At 38.3% G+C, this 19,833-nt stretch overlaps 2 protein-coding genes across 2 annotated transcripts; both read left to right on the top strand.

Annotated features, from left to right (window-relative positions):
• The first annotated feature begins 7,069 nt into the window (after positions 1–7,069).
• On the top strand, positions 7,070–9,441 carry LOC143111400 (intelectin-like). Its single transcript, XM_076273628.1, has 7 exons — positions 7,070–7,241; positions 7,433–7,561; positions 7,663–7,910; positions 8,074–8,232; positions 8,320–8,440; positions 8,606–8,709; positions 9,050–9,441. Exons 1-7 carry the CDS (start codon positions 7,175–7,177, stop codon positions 9,200–9,202), a joined length of 981 nt encoding a protein of 326 aa, XP_076129743.1. The 5' UTR covers positions 7,070–7,174; the 3' UTR covers positions 9,203–9,441.
• A 6,217-nt stretch (positions 9,442–15,658) lies between these two features.
• Positions 15,659–19,587, top strand: LOC143112333 (uncharacterized). Its single transcript, XM_076274606.1, has 6 exons — positions 15,659–15,797; positions 16,453–16,563; positions 16,877–16,922; positions 17,049–17,113; positions 18,068–18,135; positions 19,194–19,587. The coding sequence occupies exons 1-6, from the start codon at positions 15,764–15,766 to the stop codon at positions 19,506–19,508; spliced, it is 639 nt and encodes a 212-aa protein (XP_076130721.1). The 5' UTR covers positions 15,659–15,763; the 3' UTR covers positions 19,509–19,587.
• The last annotated feature ends 246 nt before the right edge of the window (positions 19,588–19,833 follow it).

Raw genomic sequence — 19,833 nt, 5'->3', positions numbered from 1 at the left:
CTACAAACGAACTACAACGTGACGACAAAAGTGATGACGAGCCCCTAACTGGGCAACTCTGTTAGCAAAATCTAGCCCCAGTTTCCGACCTCTGACTCACACATTACGTGACGTGAATGACGCGGAATGATGATGTTTTCACTCGGAGAAAGGGTTTTCCGAAGCTCATGAACGCTAGGTCAGCATAAAATGCATATTTCGACCCTCTGCCCAACATAGCTGTAGATGCCAGTGGTAATAGTGATGATAGTGTCCGTAATGGACGTGGTATTACACGCGATTACACACGAGAAACACATAAGAAGACGTTCATTTCCTCCATAACACGGAAGCAATGCAGGCCATAGTTTTGCACAAATTGAAGCAGAAATACACCAAATGTTGAAGAAAAAGTTAACATGTGATGAAGTCTTGGGTCTGTTATTTACCTAGTCTGATTCTGAAGGAGAATATCTGCCTTTTGGAGAATATGAGCGATCGTCTAGTCACGCTGCGTCTGTGAATGGAGGTGCGTCATTTGCGTCTTTCCGACAGTGTTTACTAAGCATACCACGCTTATGTCGACCCTCTGCCCAACGTAGCTGAAGGTGCCAGTGGTAAAGGTGATGATAGTGTCCGTAATGGACGTAGTAAAGACAGCAGGGGTAGTAAAAATAGGGCTCTGAAGAACTACAAAGTCACCCGCGATAGGAACTGATTTGACCAGGCTACTTTATTGTATAGTAGAATAAGGTTTGTGGTAATAGTAATAGTTTACTATTGTTGGGTTACATGTGACTGTATTCCTGTTCATTTGTTATGTCGGTGAAATGACAAAAAAAGAAAGAAAAACTGCTCAAATATGTTCAACATCTAGTATTTACTGAAATGTGCATAATTCACGGTGGTTACCATCCAGTGATGTCATAATATGCAAATTAGATTAGTAAATTTACCCCCTTCATAAACTTCTGTTCATACTAAATGATTTTCACATTTACAGTAGGACTTTATCTCTGACCACTTGCAAGCCATGGCCTTTTGAAATTTTTATGTACAAATCCAATTTATTCTTTTTAAACCCTGGCGGCTAAAGGTTTAAGAGCACAACTCCTTACATTTGTAAGGCTTTTGTTTTTAAGTCAGCAAGTTTCATGGCCATGTCACATCCATAACGTTTTATAGGAAAAGTTTATGCTACACATACAGTGTTGATGCGACAATGTCCATAGTGTCTGTGCAAAGCTGATTTATATCAATGTAAAGTGTGATGACCAAATTGTGCCCCTTTCTTACTTTTAAAACCTTTAATGGTGCGTTATGGATGTGACGTTATGGATGTTACATTATGTAAATTTACAAGACTGGATACTTTATTATACCTCAAAGCCGATAAAACGTCTGTTCTGGTGGCATGTCAGTTTCAATGCATTTCACCTTAGTGTTTACAATTGACATTTCAAAGATTATTAGGTTGATCAAAACCACAGGGAGGCCTCGCCTAAGCATTAGCAAAACAAACATAATATTAAAATACCTCCAGTGATTAGCCTAGCCATAGCCTATTTTCAAGTGGCCTAATAAAAATCTGAAAATCTGAGCGATTATCTTCCCGTAACTGTCATACCAGGGCCGGAGTGGGGCCACTTTTTAGCCCGGGAGTTTCAGGCCCATGACCGGCCCACTTTTTTAGTGGTGATAGAAATTGGATGAATAAGGCAACATTTCAGCTCTTACTATCCTGTAGTTTTTAATTATAGGCTACCAATATTCCACTATTCCACAAGGATAAGTTGATAAGTTAACAAAAACAGGAAGGAAGAAATAAAGCATTTGAAATGTATCCCACAATTCCACTAAGAGGCATATTGAACTATTGTTTAGGCTACATGTTTTTTCTGCATGGGTCAGCTATCATGTTGTTGTTTGGTGATTTGCTCCTTTACTACACCCACTTCTGAGCAAACAAGGCATCATGTAGCCTACTGCTGTCATATAGCCTACTGTTCTTTCTTACATAAAATAATTTTAATTCATATGGTTAACTCATAGCTAATGAGTCATAGCTAATTTCAGGCTCATCATTTTTAGCAGGGGACTGGCTGCTCAGAGGCTTTTGTTTTTAGGCCTAGGCTACTGCATACACAGATCAAGCTTGAGTTTTGTTATCAATATTTGCATAATATTTGCAAAGTCTATGAATCATATTGGATGATACAAAAAGGCTATTTTTTAAATTAATTTAATATGTTGCTTGCGAATAGGTTGACAACGCTACAACGTCCAGTATTAGCCCAATAATTAGGCTACGGCGCTATAATCATGGCTAATTTACCAGTTGCCATTTATTCTGTCCTCTTCAAAAAAAATCTGGAAGCTTGGCACATTTGGCAGCATTTTCCTCCAATACTTTTCGTCTTTTTTACCTGGCCTTTCCAGTCCCTCATGGCCTCTTTCTACCATCCATCCTCCCTGACGCTTATCACTACGGTAGGGCCGGCCCAGCTGGTATCCGAGAAAACTTTTTAGAAAAGACGGGCTATATGGACCCAACCAATTAACTCTTCTTTATGGTTATGGTTATGGTTATGGATTTAGCAGACGCCTTTGTCCAAAGCGACACATAAATACAAAACAACATAATAATATTTAAAATTGAACAGGGAACAGATTAAAATGTAGGTCAAATATAGTAAGGAGAATAGTTGTAGTACACAATAATATCAATTCAATCAATAGCCTAATAAAAAAGCAATGTAAAAAAGGGGAAAGGCAATAATAAAACAATAATGTCAATTCAATCAATAATATAAAAACAATCACATGCTAAGACTACATTAAGGAGAATATCAATAATAAACAATAATGTCAAATTAATTAACAGCCCAATTAAAATAAAACAACATTATATAAACCATAACACATAAGCGGTTAAACAACTAAGTATATGTTGAATAGGAATGTCTTTAGACCCCTCTTAAACGACCCAAAACTACCACAGGAACGGAGAGCACTGGGCAGTTAATTCCACCAACATGGAACCACTGAAGAAAAGAGTCTGGAATTAGACCCAGTTTTCATGACTGGTCGACACAACATACGCTCACCAGAAGACCGCAGTGGGCGGTTGGGGATGTAAGGCTTGATTATTGAATTAAAATAACTATGAGCAGATCTAGTTAGTGTCCTATAGGCCAAAGTGAGAGATTTAAATTTAATTCTGGCTGCTATAGGGAGCCAATAGAGAGTAACTAGGAGAGGAGTTACATGTGTCCTCTTTGGCTGATTGAAGACCAGGCGTGCTCCAGCATTCTGAATCAGCTGTAATGATCTTGTTACACAAGCGGGTAAGCCAGCTAATAGTGAATTACAATAGTCCAGCTTAGAGATGACCATGGTCTGAAGTTGTGTGGAATCTTGTGTCAGATAAGGTCTGATCTTCCTAATGTTGTAAAGCATAAACCGACATGATTTTGCAATAGAAGCTATATGCTCAGAGAAGTTAAGTCGGTCATCAATTACAACGCCCAAGTTTCGTGCCGATCTAGTTGGGGTCAGTGAAGTTGAGTCAAGCTGGATGTTAATCTGTTGGGGAATAGCTGTTTTAGCTGGAAACACCAAAAACTCTGTTTTTGAGAGATTAAGCTGAAGGTGCCGATCTTTCATCCAGGCTGAAATATCTTTAAGGCATGCAGAAATCCGGTGGGAAACACTAGAGTCATCAGGTGGGAAAGACAGGTAAAGTTGAGTGTCGTCTGCATAACAGTGATAGTCAAATCCATGGGAGGGAATGGTATCACCTAAGGAAGTGGTGTAAATAGAGAAAAGCAAGGGTCCTAATACTGATCCCTGAGGCACACCTGTGGTGAGGTCATGAGACTTAGATACCTGTCCCTGCCAAGACACGTTGAAAGAACGCCCTTTAAGGTAAGATTCAAACCAGTCAAGAGCTTTTCCAGAAATTCCCAGTTCAGATAGTATAGATAGGAGAATGTCATGGTTAACAGTATCAAAGGCTGCAGATAAATCTAGTAGAATTAATACTGATGACTGAGCAGAGGACTTAGCTACTCTCAATGCTTCAGTCACAGACAGAAGAGCGGTTTCAGTAGAATGACCACTCTTGAAACCAGACTACATAGGGTCTAGTAGATTATTCTGATGAAGAAAGTCACAAAGTTGCTTGAGGGGAAAACAACCCATGCAGAGGCTGCGGTGTTAGCTGTGTAGCCAACTTAGAGAAGAGAGCCAACTAAGAGAAGATAGATTAACGTGGCAAATGTTAATATTTTTCCCTCGACCGGCCCACAAGTGAAGCGGCCCACCGGGAATTCTCCCGATTCTCCCGATTACCCACTCCGGGCCTGTGTCATTCTGTTGTTGTACAGTAACTGGATTATCGTGTTAGCTGGTGAAGATGGCTGACTTTGCAGCTGGAGTTAACATCGCAACCTCCTTCTGTTGCAGATCTGTTCAGCCTTTCACGTCTGCTTAACCAACGGCGTAGGTTTGGTCTGAGCTTTGGTGGGGACACTACCCACTAAAGCCTCCCCCCCTCCCTCCATGATTAAAATGTGCTACTGTCTAAATTGATCTAACTATACTGTGTAGCCTACATAATCTGATTTTAATATGTACAGATATGTAGGCTATATTTAACATTTACATTTATTTTCTATTTGGTCTGTTATGAAATCATGCATTGACCCATTTAAGCACAGCTCAGTTTTAACTTAAATACATGCATGCTTAGCATTTTGTGAAAAGAAATCATTAAGGCTACATTGACAAACTCTTAACCGTGAGCTGCCTGTATATTCTCTGATTCTAATAATTACAGATATCTAGGCGATGTAAGCACAGCTCAGTTTTAAGAAATGCTTAAAGCCGAAAGACCATGTTGAATTTTGCTACAATTTATTTGTAGTATTTATTTATACTACAGAGTTCAACAGAGAAGAATGGGTGAATTTGGACGCACTTCATATGCCTTGTAGTGAAGTGAAGATGAAGCGCTGCACCATGCTGCGCAGGAGACTGCGGCTCAATGGTAGTTATTATAGGTAACTTCAAATCAGCGCGATTTACCCTTAGGCTACTGCACATTACAAGATCTGTATGAGATGATCCGCAGCACTGAAGTGAGAAATTGTTTAACTCTTTGTGTAGCGCATGTGAGCGCTTTTTTCCCCATTTCAACCTGAATATTGGTGGGGACATTTCAGTCGTAATTTGACATTGGTGTGGACACGTCCTTCGGTCCCCACACAAATCTACGCCCCTGTGCTTAACACAGTTTCATTTTAAATGACGCGATATGCCAGCATTTGAAGTGTCAGGTCCTCTGTAGCTAATACCCACAGAGTAACATGAGTAACGACAGCAATAAACTAGATGTACCGCATAGTGGTACAAAATATGACCGCCTCTCAGTCCTGCATATTCTCTTCGCAAAAATAAATCACGCTTGTCAATTTGTCTCCATCTCCTACTCCTGCAACTCATGTGCATGTAAATGAGTGTGTGTATATGTGAGTTTGCTTTTGTTTATAAGAGTGTGTCTGTGTCTGTGCATGTGCGTATGCGTGCCTGTGTTTTGTGTGTTTATATGTGTGTTTGTGTGTGTGTGTGTGTGCATGTGTTTGCATGCGCACATGCGTATGCATGCCTGTGTGTGTGTGTTTATGTGTCTGCATTCATGTGGGTGGGTGTGTGTGTGTGCTTGCCTGTCTGTATGTGTTTATGTGTGTGTGTGCTTGCCTGTCTGTATGTGTGCGACTGTGCGTGCGTGCGTGTGTGTGTGCATGTGCGTGCATGTGTGTGTACTTTATGTGTGCAAATCACAAATGAGTGGGTATGGGTTAGGTTAATGCGGGCTCTTGAGACTAACATACCATAAATATTTTGTCATCTTGGGTGCAACGGTTCAGGTAGGGCTAGTTATTTAGGGGAGTGGCCACCAAGTATCATGTTCCCTGGTGTTTCAGTAACCCGGGAATCACTGACCAAAATGATGGCGGTAAAAGAAAAAAATTAATTACTTTTTTATATTTTAAATGACTTGTCCTGATTCTTCCTGTGGATCTTAGTGGGCACTGAGGAAGCAATACTTTCATTGCTAGTTTTTCATGATTACTATTTCAATTGTTTCATATCAAAATTCACTACTTAATTACAGTTAAACACTGTTAAACACTGTATGTGTTTTATGTAGTTTGTCGAGGACTGGTTCAGACACGTCACATCCATAACGTGAAACCGTCACATCCATAACGGCAGTTTTTCCTACATAATGCATTACGAAAATGACGCATAGTTTCAAAAACACACGTTTTGTGTTCATTCAAGTCTCCTTCATGCTACATATATCATAGTTTCGGCAGTTTCCTTTAAAATTCACAGAGTTTGTAGAAAACCTGTAATCTCTCACAAAAGAGTGTCCATTTCATGTCACATCCATAACGCTGATAAAATGGCTTGTATTTTTAGGATGAAATTGATTATATGCAATTTGAGGATTTCTCAGTATTCAGAGGACAGAGGTTACATTAAAATGTATGCAAATTAATTCACTGATACTAATTTTGCCCCCACTTTAAGGCATTTTGTTTACCAATATGAGTGCAATTGTCACATCCATAACGCTGGAACTGCCCTATAACAGAATGTACACATTGACTTATCTGACTTACCTTACCTGACTTATCATGTCTGCAACTCTACAAACACTTACTTTTGTATGGACGCACACAATCCAGCACATACATGTATTTTGGGCACGTAAACTGCAAATTACTTAAACTATTGTTTGACCACGAACTCGTGTCACTCTGAACGTCAAACAAACAAAATAAGAGTCTTTCGTACAGCACTGTAATATGAAACAATAACAATGAATGAGAATCTGAAAATGTACATGAAAGGAAAGGAGTTATAAGGTCTTGGCGTCTAGAAAACAAAAACAGCCCTTGGCACCAGTTCAAGGTAGGCGTAAAGAGTCTAGCAATTCCAAAAGCAACTGCTTAAAAAAATTACTTCCCTTTAAAACCAAACTAACTGGATCACCACCAAGGCATTATAAATGCTTCCCTTTGGTGAAGATTAGTTGATTCATCCTTGCTCTCTAAAAACAACAGGGGTGAACAGTACTGTGGTGAAACATTTTGGTCTCAGACCACTTATTTTTCAATCAAACATGTTACAAGGTATTCTTCTGTTGGCATGTCTTGCACTGACATCACAGCCTATGGAGTGTCGACCAGGTAAGCATACCAGAGACCTTAAAATCTTATGTGTTGGTGTTGATATTTAGAAAAAGAAATGATGCTCATTGTATGTAGCATTTGTATGTTCCAGTTTCTAAGTATCAACACAGAAGTCCTGTGTAATAATAATACAAAACTATATATTTCTCAAAATATATCAGTTAAAGATTTCGTTTCCATTTCTACAGGGGGTGTTTTTGATCCCCGTGGTATCAATGCGACCAATGGCAATTACAAGGTGGAAAAAATTCTACGCAGATTTAGAGTTGTTGAACGTAGCTGCAAGGAAATCCAACAGAACTATGGTATTCATGAAGGTGAGCCCCTATGTCCCTATCTTTATCTGATAATTAAACAAAAAGTGTTTCCATTTTTCCTCCAATTATTTTATAATTGATCATGCATGATTTCATTTCAGATGGTCTGTATTACCTCACCACCTCCAGTGGGGTCGTGTACCAGACCTACTGTGACATGACCACAGCAGGTGGTGGATGGACACTGGTAGCCAGTGTGCACGAGAACAACATGTATGGGAAATGCACTGTGGGGGACCGGTGGTCCAGTGAGCAGGGAAGCAATCCCAACCGCCCTGATGGAGAGGGTACATGGGCCAACACAGCTACCTTTGGGACTCCAGAAGGTGCAACCTCTGATGACTACAAGGTAAAATCCCATTTACTTTCAGAAGATACTAGAAAAACTGAGGAAGCAAAAGAATAATAACCAATAATGAGGCTTATGAGTTAATGACATTACTTAAACCTTACCTATTCCTTGATACAATTGAATGTTTTAACATTGAAATTGAGTTCCTTATCTTCCACAGAATCCTGGTTATTATGATATTGTAGGGGAGGATGTGTCTGTTTGGCATGTGCGTAACAATGTTCCACTACAACATTGGACAATTGCTGCCATCCTACGATACCACACAGAGACAAGATTTCTCACACTCAATGGAGGAAACCTCTACCAACTCTACCAGGTACATGGAGCATCAAAGGTGATCACATACACACAATAAGTTATGTACAGTGCTTTACCATAAATGTATTTATATCACGATTTTTAGCGCTACCCAGTGAGGTATAATGTTGGAGCGTGTAGGACTGAAACTGGACCATCCATTCCTGTGGTGTACGATTATGGAAATGCTGAGACCACAACCAAATTGTATGGCCCAAATGCTAGAAGTATGTTAATTTAAAGCATTTTGTTATAGCAATTGATTACATTTTATAATGCCAAACTAACAGCCCACTTCTAACATTCCTCTCAAATAAATGCAACTTCTACAATATAGAAATACTCAAATTAGCATAAACACGCTGGAATGAGTTGTTCTTTTACTTTCCCAGATGAATTCACTCCTGGCTACGTCACCTTCAGAGTGTTCAACCATGAGAGGGCAGCCATGGCCATGTGTTCTGGAGTCAGACCCACTGGATGCAACACTGAACATGTAAGGATGACCACAGCACAACTTCTCCTGACATTTCTTTTTAATATTTAAATTTTTATAATAACTCAGTAGGGACTCAGTAGGGACTTGATATTGTCTAGTTGAAAGAACTAAACACCATTGAAGAATACCATGGTGAGATGATGGCTTATTTGTATATCACAAAAGAAATATGAAAGAAATTATATTCATGATATCCACAACATAATATCACAGTACACACTTGTCTTCAGAAGAAGTATTTTAAGACTAGTATGCAGTAATGAGTGTTTTTAGACTATGTCATCAAATAAAATTTTTGAAAGAATGTGTAACATGATCAAATCACTTCCTGTGACAGTATTGCATTGGTGGTGGGGGACACTTCCCTCAAGGTGATTCTCGTCAATGTGGTGATTTCACGGGCTTTGACTGGAATGGTTATGGAACAGGAACAGACTGGAGTGCATCCAGAGACATGACTGAAGCTGCTGTGCTGCTCTTCTACCGCTGAATCTATTAGATGAACTGTGCAGAAGCTATATTTTGTGATTCTGTATTTTTTCAATATTAGGTTTATGGTTGTCCTACATTTTATTGGTGAGGTTTACTTTAGGGTTAAGCTTTATATTGACTCCTGTCCTATATAATGTCTCTACATAGCAGAAGATCTTTGCTTTCACCTGTCACTGTCCAGCCCTTAAGAGTCTATAAGCAAAACGCATATTAAAATGTATCTACTTGCATTAATAAGATGTGTGAAATATTTGTTATCGATTTTCTGTTTAGCATTTCTATACAATCAATGATTGTATTTTGAGATGAAATGTTAGGAAATTGGGAATTAATTTCCATCAATGTGATGTAAGAAAAAATAGGAAAGGTTTTCTCTTCTTCGGATTGATAAAGCAAAGTGGTTTATTCCAGTGCAAAATGGTAGAAAGGTTCGCAAAAGTTCACAAAGATTCAACCTATGCCTGCCCTCAGCATATTCTCTGGAGTTCTCTCTCCTTCGTCCGGTCTGGGTGAACTACTTCCTCCTGTCTGTGTGAACTACAAAAAGTTACCAATTCAAGTCATTATATGGTCTCAATGCAAATTAATCTGGCTTCTACCAAGATAGCCTTTTGTCCTATGTATATGATAATTGAGTTAACCTCCTTAAGAAACACCTTTGGCTGGGATGGTTTTCAATGGCTTACCCCCAAAACCCATTGCTCACCTGGCGTCAAACCGTCTGGCCTGCCATCAGAACATCATAACTGTATCTTGGTTGGAGAAATTATATCACGCAGAATTCGGCAGGATTCATTTCTTATAGGGATTAAAAATATTGATTAAATCAATTCAATTTATCCAGAATCATGTCCCATAATAGGTTACATGTGGAAACATATCTCTCATACTTCCTTTTATACTTCTGACATTATAATCATCCTGAGGTATACAGTTATAGATAGATAGATTATTGATCCCCAAGGGGAAATTTAAGGCACCTAACCCCTCACTGCTCCCCGAGTGCCGCTGTAGCAGGCAGCTCACTGCGTCAGGATTAGTGTGTGCTTCACCTCACTGTGTGTTCACTGTCTGCTGTGTGTTTCACTAATTCATGGGATCAAAAGAGTATGTATACTTATATACTCTATAAAATAGACACCATGATGGTTGCAGACCAAAGGCTTAGACACACTATAAACAGCACCACCATTTTGATTATCCAACTAAACTTACTTATCAGAAATGTCTTCCCCAAAGGGACCACATCACCGCCGGAAATCAGTGTCAGTTTTTAGGAGTAAGCATCCTCACTGTCCAGCAGGCCAAGATCTTCCTTGGTCTGTTGCAGAATGTCTGAAGAATAGTGTGAGGGTGCCATCGTCTTGTTTCTGCTTCTCTAAAACCCAAACATGTCTAGTGTTTATTCGCCTTATTCACCCGGCGGCCAGAACGAGGCTAAAGGGTACACTTGCCATTACACTTCAGTCCAGCAGATGGTGGTGGTAATGCACTCCGTTTGCAAACTGCCAAAAAAAGCTCACCGAAAAAGAAGAAGGGTTCGTTGGCCTGTTCTACTTCTTCAGTGAGTTTTTCTTGGCAGTTGGCATTCATCATGGCAAATGTTGTAATGTAGTTGTTTCCATGCCTACCACAAACCATCTGGTTTTGGTTATGTTTTCTGAAGTGCATAAGTCTAGAAAATGTTGTGGACAGAAAAGGTGCATTGCATTTAATGATTTGACTTTGGTTTTGGAATTTTATTTGAGGAATTATTTGAAACATATCAAGAAGGTCACAGGTTTGTTTTGTTTTTAGTCACACAAGGAATGTGACAAAATCATTAACACCCCAGGTTTTCACCTGACTGGGCACCTGCTCTTAAATGTAATCCGCTACACCTAAACTTGATCATCAGATTTACATTTGAAAAGCTCACAGTGTTGGATGTATTCACATTTAAACACCACATTGACGCACAGAGTGATTTATTTTAATGCAACATAAATATATATATTTTTAGTTACATGTAGATGTTTAGAATTTCTGACTCCCTAGCAAACAGGAATTGCTTCCAAATGCTTCAAACACCTACAGTATTGCACCGTAAGCCTATGAGGATAACTGCTGTTCAGTTCTTTTTTTTTAGTTATCATGGCAAATAATACTGTAAGTATAAATTCAAAACAAATGCAATTAAACCATCATGCCTCCAGGAGGCACTCATGTGATAAAACATAAATGAATGTCTTGCTTTGCCCATAAATTAATGATGTTATGAACTAATTTCAAACCCAACCTTGTTAATGGGCATAATCTCATAGCAGATGACTACATGACAGAATGTTCATGTTCAATGTATTGGGGAAGACTCAAAGTCAAGGAAAATGGGTACATTTGTACCCTCTGCTGTGACTTCTGAGCAGGGACATTAAACACCCTCCCCTTGAACCCCCTTAACCCTTAAACACTGTTGCAGCTGAACTGTATTTCATGCATTATGTATATGTATTTTTTGTTGTCAGACAAATGTCTGACAAAGACAAATGTCTATTTTATGTAAATGTAATAGACAATAAGGCTGTCTTATATTAAAGACAACTTTCGTATGCAGTCATTTTCAGATAATGTTTTCTGTTTTTGTCCATAGGTTTATTATATCACATACAATAGTTGTAAGCATGTCTATTAATTAGGGCTGTCAATCGATTAAAACAATTAATCTAATTAATTACTCTGTGATTAATTAATCTAAATTAATCGCATATATAATTTTTGCTGTGAAAGTATTTTAAATATTCAAATTCAAATGAATCATTGAATAATCAGCATTAGTGACATTAAAGTTCAAAAACTATTTTATTATTATTTTCACTGTTCAAATAATTGCCATAATCTATGATATGACCTAATATGCTGAGGAAATAAATTCAAAGTGCTTCAAATTCAAATAAATTCAAAATAAAGTGCTTCAGGAAGAAGTTTTTTTACATACAAGGCATTTCAGGCCACAGATATAACCTAGGGGACACAATGAAAATAAATTAATACTCCCCTCAATGTCAACACTTATTTCTTTGCATTGATGTGCGACTATAGAGTTGATGAACTCCGGTGATATACAAATTCCTTGCTGCAGACATTGCAGAGGACTTTATTTTCAACACTTTATTTTTTATCAACACCATCAGGCCGTTTTTTAAAAGTAAATGTTCCAATCAATGATCCAAGCAGCACGTTTTCTTCTCTCTCCTTCATTTCTCCTCTCTCCTCCGTCTAATTTTTACTGACTAGAACGGCTCGGGGTCAAAGGTCATACGGAATCGATTAATCTGCACTAATTTTTTTAATCAGTTATTTTTTCTCAAATTAATTAATCGAAATTAATCAGTTATTTTGACAGCCCTACTATTAATATCTTAGTTTCTCAGCCTACAGGTTCCTGTAATTGGTCTATCTGGGGTAACAGTTGGGTCAGATGGTTCAAAGCTTTATTCTCAGACCCCGACAAACCACAGACTACAGCCCTGACACCCACAAGCCACAACACACCGAGTGACCAAAAAAAAAGATTAGAAACTTGCAACCAGTCCAGCATGCTCATTGAGGTTATAGTGTGTTACAGAACAGAACTGACATGTTGAAGTCACCGTGGAAACCAGCTGGGATGGAGGACAAGCAAGCAGAGCATGTTGGTCAGTCAGCTGGTCATAGGACGGTTTAACACACGCATGTCACATGTTACCCAAGTTCATTACATCTCTGTGCACACTGTCCTTGCTGGCTTGCATTGCACATGCAGCAATTACTGAGGGAGACAAACAATGGTCATTGTTTTGTGACCATTATAAATGTACATTCTCATCTGGCCTATTGAAGGACATGAGGTCAAGTGGGCCTGCCCACATACTGGTTGCAGAGAGTTGTGAAAAGCTTTGCATGGGTTACATAAGGGGACAATTCTAAATGTACATGGGAGATGCTTCTCACCTGGCCTGCTGGAGGACATGAAGTGAACCTCTACACATAGTATGTAGTACAGCAGAGTGTTGTGAAAGGGTTTGCATGAGTTGTATGATTTGTAATGTGACAAGCCTGCTTTTAACCATGAAACAAAGAAACACAGGGTGCCAGTTTCTCTGTCTCTAGTGCTCCTCTTTCTCTCTCTCACACACATACTCACAGACGTCATACACTCTAACAGGTTCAAGCATGCGCCTTGCATGCATACACATACATACATACATGCATACACACACACACGTTCACACACACACACACGCTCACAGACACACGCACACACACACATGCACACACACATGCACGCACGCACACACACACACACACACGCGCTCACACACACACGCACACGTACGCACACACACACACACACACACTCACTCTCTATCTCCCTCTCTCTCTCTCTCTCTCTCACACATATCTCTCTCACACACATACACACATACACACACACACGCATATACACTCACACACAGATATCACATCACATAACACAATATAGCACACTCAACCTATACACACAATCTTTGTGAATGTGTGTGTGAACGACTATTGTTCTGAGACAGCACAGATAGGAGGGACACTTCCTGTTCTTGTTCTGGTGGTCGGAAATGGAAAATCTGAAGAAAAAAAAAAGTTGACTCTTGTTTCTTGTGTAAACACAAACTCTGACACCACAATACATTATACTGCTACCTGTAACTCACAGCAAAGACAATGTAGATGATCATATTTTCTGGTGAATGGGCAAGACAGATCAGAAATAGCATCTGTCAACATTCAGTGAGATAAGACTTACAGTCAGAAAGGTCTGTTGCAATACATAAAAAAGATTAAAAGAATTTTAACAAAAACATATTGAAATCTGCTTGTCCGAGTCTTGGCCGAGTATGTACTGTCTGAACATGAACTGTCTACATACAATGGGATGTAGATTACTATGGGTAGACTTAAATGGCTATTTGCAGCATTATTACATTACATGCGGGAAAGCAAAGACTTCAAGATGAAATATGCTGCATAATTCAGTAGCCATAACTGTTAACCATACCAACATAACCACCATAACAACTAAAACAGGAGTTCACAGACACTATGGAGTGAGGAGGATGCTCCATTTGTGAAGGACTGTTCTGAAAGTCTGGAACTTATATATCAATTTATTGAAGTGTATCAGTTTGTGGAGGACATTTTAAAAAGTGCAGCACTGGCTGGATAACAGTTTTATTGTTGGTGTGTTATGACATAAATACATTGTTATTTCACAAATAAGTGAACCAAATGCAAGAAAAATCAACAAGAGCATTGGTGTGACATTTACATTGGATTGCTGCAGAAAATGTATTTAAGTCGTATAATTTAAGTCCATTAACGTTTAACATTTACAGATGCAGGATCCTTACGTGCATTAGCATTTCAATTTCATCTTTCTATTTCTTTCAATGCATTTCATTTCTCTAATGCTTTGAAGATTCACCACTTATGTATCCTACAATAACATTGGTCAAGATAAGTTTTGTCACCGTCAGATGATTCAAGTTTATTTTGAAAGGAAAGGTATCTTTGTTATCAAGTACAAATTAGCTCACACATGCTATCGTCTTTCCCCGAATTTGTTTTTCAGACATCCTTTGAGGCTGATACTATTTGTCATGTCAAATTAAAAAAAAAAAAAAAAATCAAAGGTGTCTGATTCTCAGCAAAAAGAATGTGTCTGGCTACAGAGGCATCAATATGGTCCACTTACATAATCATCTTTTCTATCATGAGCATACATTATGTGAGCATACAATGACATCTTTATATACTCAGATCCAGCCATATCACTATTCAGAAATGAGATCCATTGGATTTATGATTTATCTTCACAGTGGGAGAGAAACCAAAGTGCATCAGATGCAGATTATTTTCATTATTCAGGGCCTTCTTCTCACCACTGTTGGCTGACAGATCATTGGAGGCAAAATGATTATATCAACAGTCAACAACAGTGAAAGTGTCTAAGTGGAAAACCCAGGACTTACTTAATGCTTCCAAATGTTGTTTTTTTATGTTTCCTGTTTTTAGTTGTTTCCCCCTCTTTGAAATTTGCCAATGAAAGAAGTCAGTGCAACACAAAGATTTACATTTGAGTGAATCAATAACCCCAAAAAAGTTCATGGAAATGTTGATACCATTTCTCTGGGGGAATTACTGAACAGTCTATCATATCATTCCTATTGTCCTATTCATCATATTATTCTTATACTGTCACAAATCCATTCAATCAGTTATTTCCACAGAGTGCTGACATGGTTATTGAAACGGCAACATTTTGATGTTTCACATGATGTGTAATAATCTATCTTTAGCCTCGTGTCTGAAGCTCAAGCCGCACTCCAAGCAGGTCTCTCGTCATTACGAAGGCTTGCATAGAGACAAGGTAACGACCACATTTCCTGTTTGTAACTGAAAAAGACAAGTCACAGGGTAAAAATAGCAGATAGGTTGACAAAAACAACCCTGCAATGAAACAGCGGTGATACACCATGGCCTGATCGAGGAGGCGAGATGGAGCCACATGTCCAAAACTATTCCTAGCCGCACAATGTCGGGTGAGGCGCATTCTTTTAAAGAAACCAACATTACTCCAGTTTTGCCTAAAAAAATCTTGCTTTCCGCTGTTAAATGGCAACTATTCTAGGGTTAAGAAACAATACAAATACATACTCTAGTTTACATTAACAGATGTCACCATTTTGTTGGCTGGTTAAAATTAATGTAATGCTACATCATTTGCACATATTCAGTATCTGACACTGAAAAAACATTAATTTATTTTTAGCAGTATAAATGATCCAGCTCTTTGTAAACCGACAAACACCAAGTGGAGAAACCACACATCTCGGACAATTTTAACATTAATAGTGTACATTTATAAACTAACCAGCAGTACATCCTTTCAGCAGCAACAGTTTTCAGAGTTTGTATGATTCAAATACTTTGGATTTTGTGCCAATTAATCACCACAGTTTAGATACAATAGATGCTTTGAAAGAAACACTGTCTGAATTATTACTTTGGAGTGGAATGTCCAGCATTTTATTGTTGGCATATACCGGTACATTATATTGTCATTTAACTGTAGCTTGCATTTCAGAAAATACATCTTATAGAAAAAAAAAATCTCCTGTATGATAATATTTTGTAAAGATTTCACATTGTTCATGCATGAAACTGAAATTTGTATTGGATTTCTACCCAATTTAGACTGTGCACAGGCCTATATAGGTCTGGCTCTGACCGGGCTGGCCTTGATGATTTCAGCCTGTTTAAATGTTTTGTTATATTCACTGAGACGCAGAGACCAAAAAACAAGAGGTATGTAGCAATCTAGCAAAAGACCAAATCAGACATTTAAATCACAACCGGTGCACATATGCATTTCGTCAGAATTTTGGAATTGTTGAAGTGTTCTAGTTTCTTTAGTTGAATTTTTATGTTGATAGATCTTATTTATACTGTATGATATAGGCCATGATATATGAAATAGTTGAATTACTCGACATATCATAGATTTAGACAATATTTTAAAATTTTCAAATTTTCAATTACATATATTTCAGTGCTAGAGCTTATATTTAAACTCTGTATGTGACAAAAGAAATGAAAAAGAAAAAATATTTTTTATCAGATGCTGAGGAGTATCTTTACGACAATTCTGAGCACAGTGAGAACAGGTATGGTTGGATTTGATGTCAGAGGTCATATTAATGACAATAGATGAATGCATGCGTTCAAGTCTTTGAAATACAACACTGCTCATGGATTTGTTTTTGCGGTTTTATTCACAAATATGCTTTTAGGTTTGAGGAGGAAGTGCAACAACAGGAAAATCCAATCTATGGAAATATATGCACAAATGGGGGAGGTGAGTTGTATTTTATGTGCATGCTTAAAAATATGTAAAAGGGTCGAGTTTAAGTGCTGCCCTATTTGTGGAATTTCTTCCATGCTGAAGCATTCAAATGTTACACTGCAATGTTTCTCAACCGCTGGGCTGGGGCCCATTAGTGGGCCACGGAGCGCAATCTAATGGGCTACAAAAAGTTATAACTCATTTTATAGAAGAGCACAATATTAATCTAATCTATAATGGAAAGATGTTTAAGAGTATTCATGTTTAACTTATAAGTAATAGCTATCAAAGTAGTAGGCTGTATTATTTGTTTCAACTTTAAACAATGTCATCAATTTGAGGCGCTCAGTTCTCTGCTGTGTACTTTATATAATGAAAAAATGCCATTGCTAGTGATAGGCCTAATATTTTACCAAACACTACTAAGGCTCTGCGAAAATACAATCCGGATTACATAAAATAAGGTTTTGACAATGGAGGTGACGATGTTGAGCCCAAAGCCCAGTGTCAGTCCAAAGCCATTCAAAAGTGAAGTGGCATCTGGAGACGACACACAAACTCTGGCTGGTAAGCCAGTTGACTACTGAAAATGGACTTCAGCTACAGTAAAATGTAATCCCAAATTGGGGATCTTTTTTAATTTTATTTACAAGTATGAATAGGTGGGCCTTAAAGCAGACAAGGTTGAGAACCCCTGGTATATTGTATATTAAAGTGATTCCATTTCATGTAGTAAAACATCAGTCTTTTCTAAACAGACACTTTGGTTAGTCTAATTAATTCATTCTAAATAGTGTGGATTTAGGGGCTATAATGCTTATTTACATTTGACTCATCACAATTCATCCTAACTATTTTGTTTTGATAAAAAGGATAATATTTGTCTTTCACTGAAACATTTCTTTAACCTTCTTTTATTTTTTTATTCTGTTCCTTACATTATTCCCATCACTGCTTGTGCTCCAGAATCTGAGGCAGCAAATGAGATGTGCTACGAACCAATGACAGGCCGGGACCCTACACCAAATGAAAGGGTATGTGTATATTTTATATATCAATCTTCATGGAAACACTTGATAAGAACTGTGTATTCGTAAATATGTAACAATATGTACAAATATTCTATTTATGTAGTTACTGCAGTTACACCGTTAATAATAGCACATAATGACATGTGACATGACATGAACAGTTTTAGGAACGCAATAGTTATAGCATGCATGCTCATTATCCTAAATTTGTGGATTCATTTTCACTCATTACAAAAATGGCTTCAGTCTGCGATTCTATGGATGCTAAGAGATGAGATGACCTAACAGCAAGAAGTAGCGTAAATAGTTTGAGGGAGATTCCATTTACCTGCACCATTTTACCTGCCCGTAATCCAATAGGCCTTTACAACCATATGAAGAACAACAATGTACAGTATCATCTGTCTCTATGCTCATATGAAGGATATGTACATATAGCTCTATAATAATAGCAACAACTGTAAGACACATGCAGTGTTCTTTTCCTAATTTCTTAAAAGAAAACCAGCTGTTTGGGCCAATTGCTCTCTCAGATAAGGAGATAAAATTGTTGCCAGGCATACCCAAAGTGATGTTTCTTCAATCAGTTTTGAAAAGACCTGTAACTATTACCTACCTCTTAATTTGTCACGTTATCCATGATTTGTGATCAAACAAACCTATGCTTTCCTAGCTTTTAGATGTATTTCAGCCTATTACTGACTCTGAACCTATAGGGCCCTACTTTAAATGACAGGCAAAGTGCAAAGTCTAAAGTCTAACATCAGCTAATTTGGCTAAAAATAAATTAGTTAAATACCATGAGTTGGGCTGTGTCAAATGGATGCTTCATGTCTGATCTTGTACTGTAAACCAAAATGATTGTGGCAATATAACATTAATTTATTTTCCTGTCATATTTTTAGAAGTGCTGGTATATGAAGGGTTGTTACATGAGTCACATCAATAAATAGTTTGTGTACTGATAGTGGGTGTATGTCTCCCCATCACTTGCAATTCAATCTCACAATATGCAGACCCAAATCAGAAAGTGAGTTATGTATCTCATAAAAATATTTCAGCCTGCAGATGTCTCCTATGCTTCTCTGGACCTGAGAAATGCCAAAAAGCACAAAAAGAAGCGCAAGTACCAGCAAAACCAGACCGCTCAGACCCAAAAGGCCCAGTCTCACGCGACGTTGCCCCAGGGCTGTCTGGACGTGGCGGAGGGTGAGGAGGACGTCACCCTTCCCTCCAGGAGCTCCAGCCTCATGGTGTCCCGCCACAGCATCTACCTCAACAGCCAGCAGATCGCACAGGAGGCCCAGGAGCTGGAGAGAGAGCGGGACAAGACGCAGGAGCTGGGAAATGCACAGGGCCACACAGAGGAGTGGTGAGGGCCGGAGAGAGAAAAGAATTCCATTTTTTTACACTGTACCTAAGTATCTAATAAATAACTCTGCACTTCTGAATGTACATCTTGTGTGTTTGAATATTTACGTGTTACTAATCTTAAAGAGTTAAAAGTTAAACCCCATACCTAGACCTAAACCTTCACTCAGAGTTACAATATGTACTGATTAATTTATTCGTATACTACTATTAAAGCATCATTCTGGAGTTTTGACCCACAACTAGCAAGCCAAATGCTGACAAACCACCGGCCAGCCAGATGGCACTAATAAAAAGCTTGCTAACATAATAATATAGTTTGTGATTAGC

The sequence above is a fragment of the Alosa pseudoharengus genome, unplaced genomic scaffold (assembly GCF_046254945.1).
Source record: "Alosa pseudoharengus isolate Yale_2024_CS ecotype anadromous, Long Island Sound unplaced genomic scaffold, YU_APseudo_1.1 YU_APseudo_1.1_scf_8, whole genome shotgun sequence".
NCBI lineage: Eukaryota > Metazoa > Chordata > Actinopteri > Clupeiformes > Clupeidae > Alosa > Alosa pseudoharengus.
The sequence above is the reverse complement of the archived record's forward strand: the minus strand, read 5'-3'. Positions and strand labels throughout refer to the sequence as shown.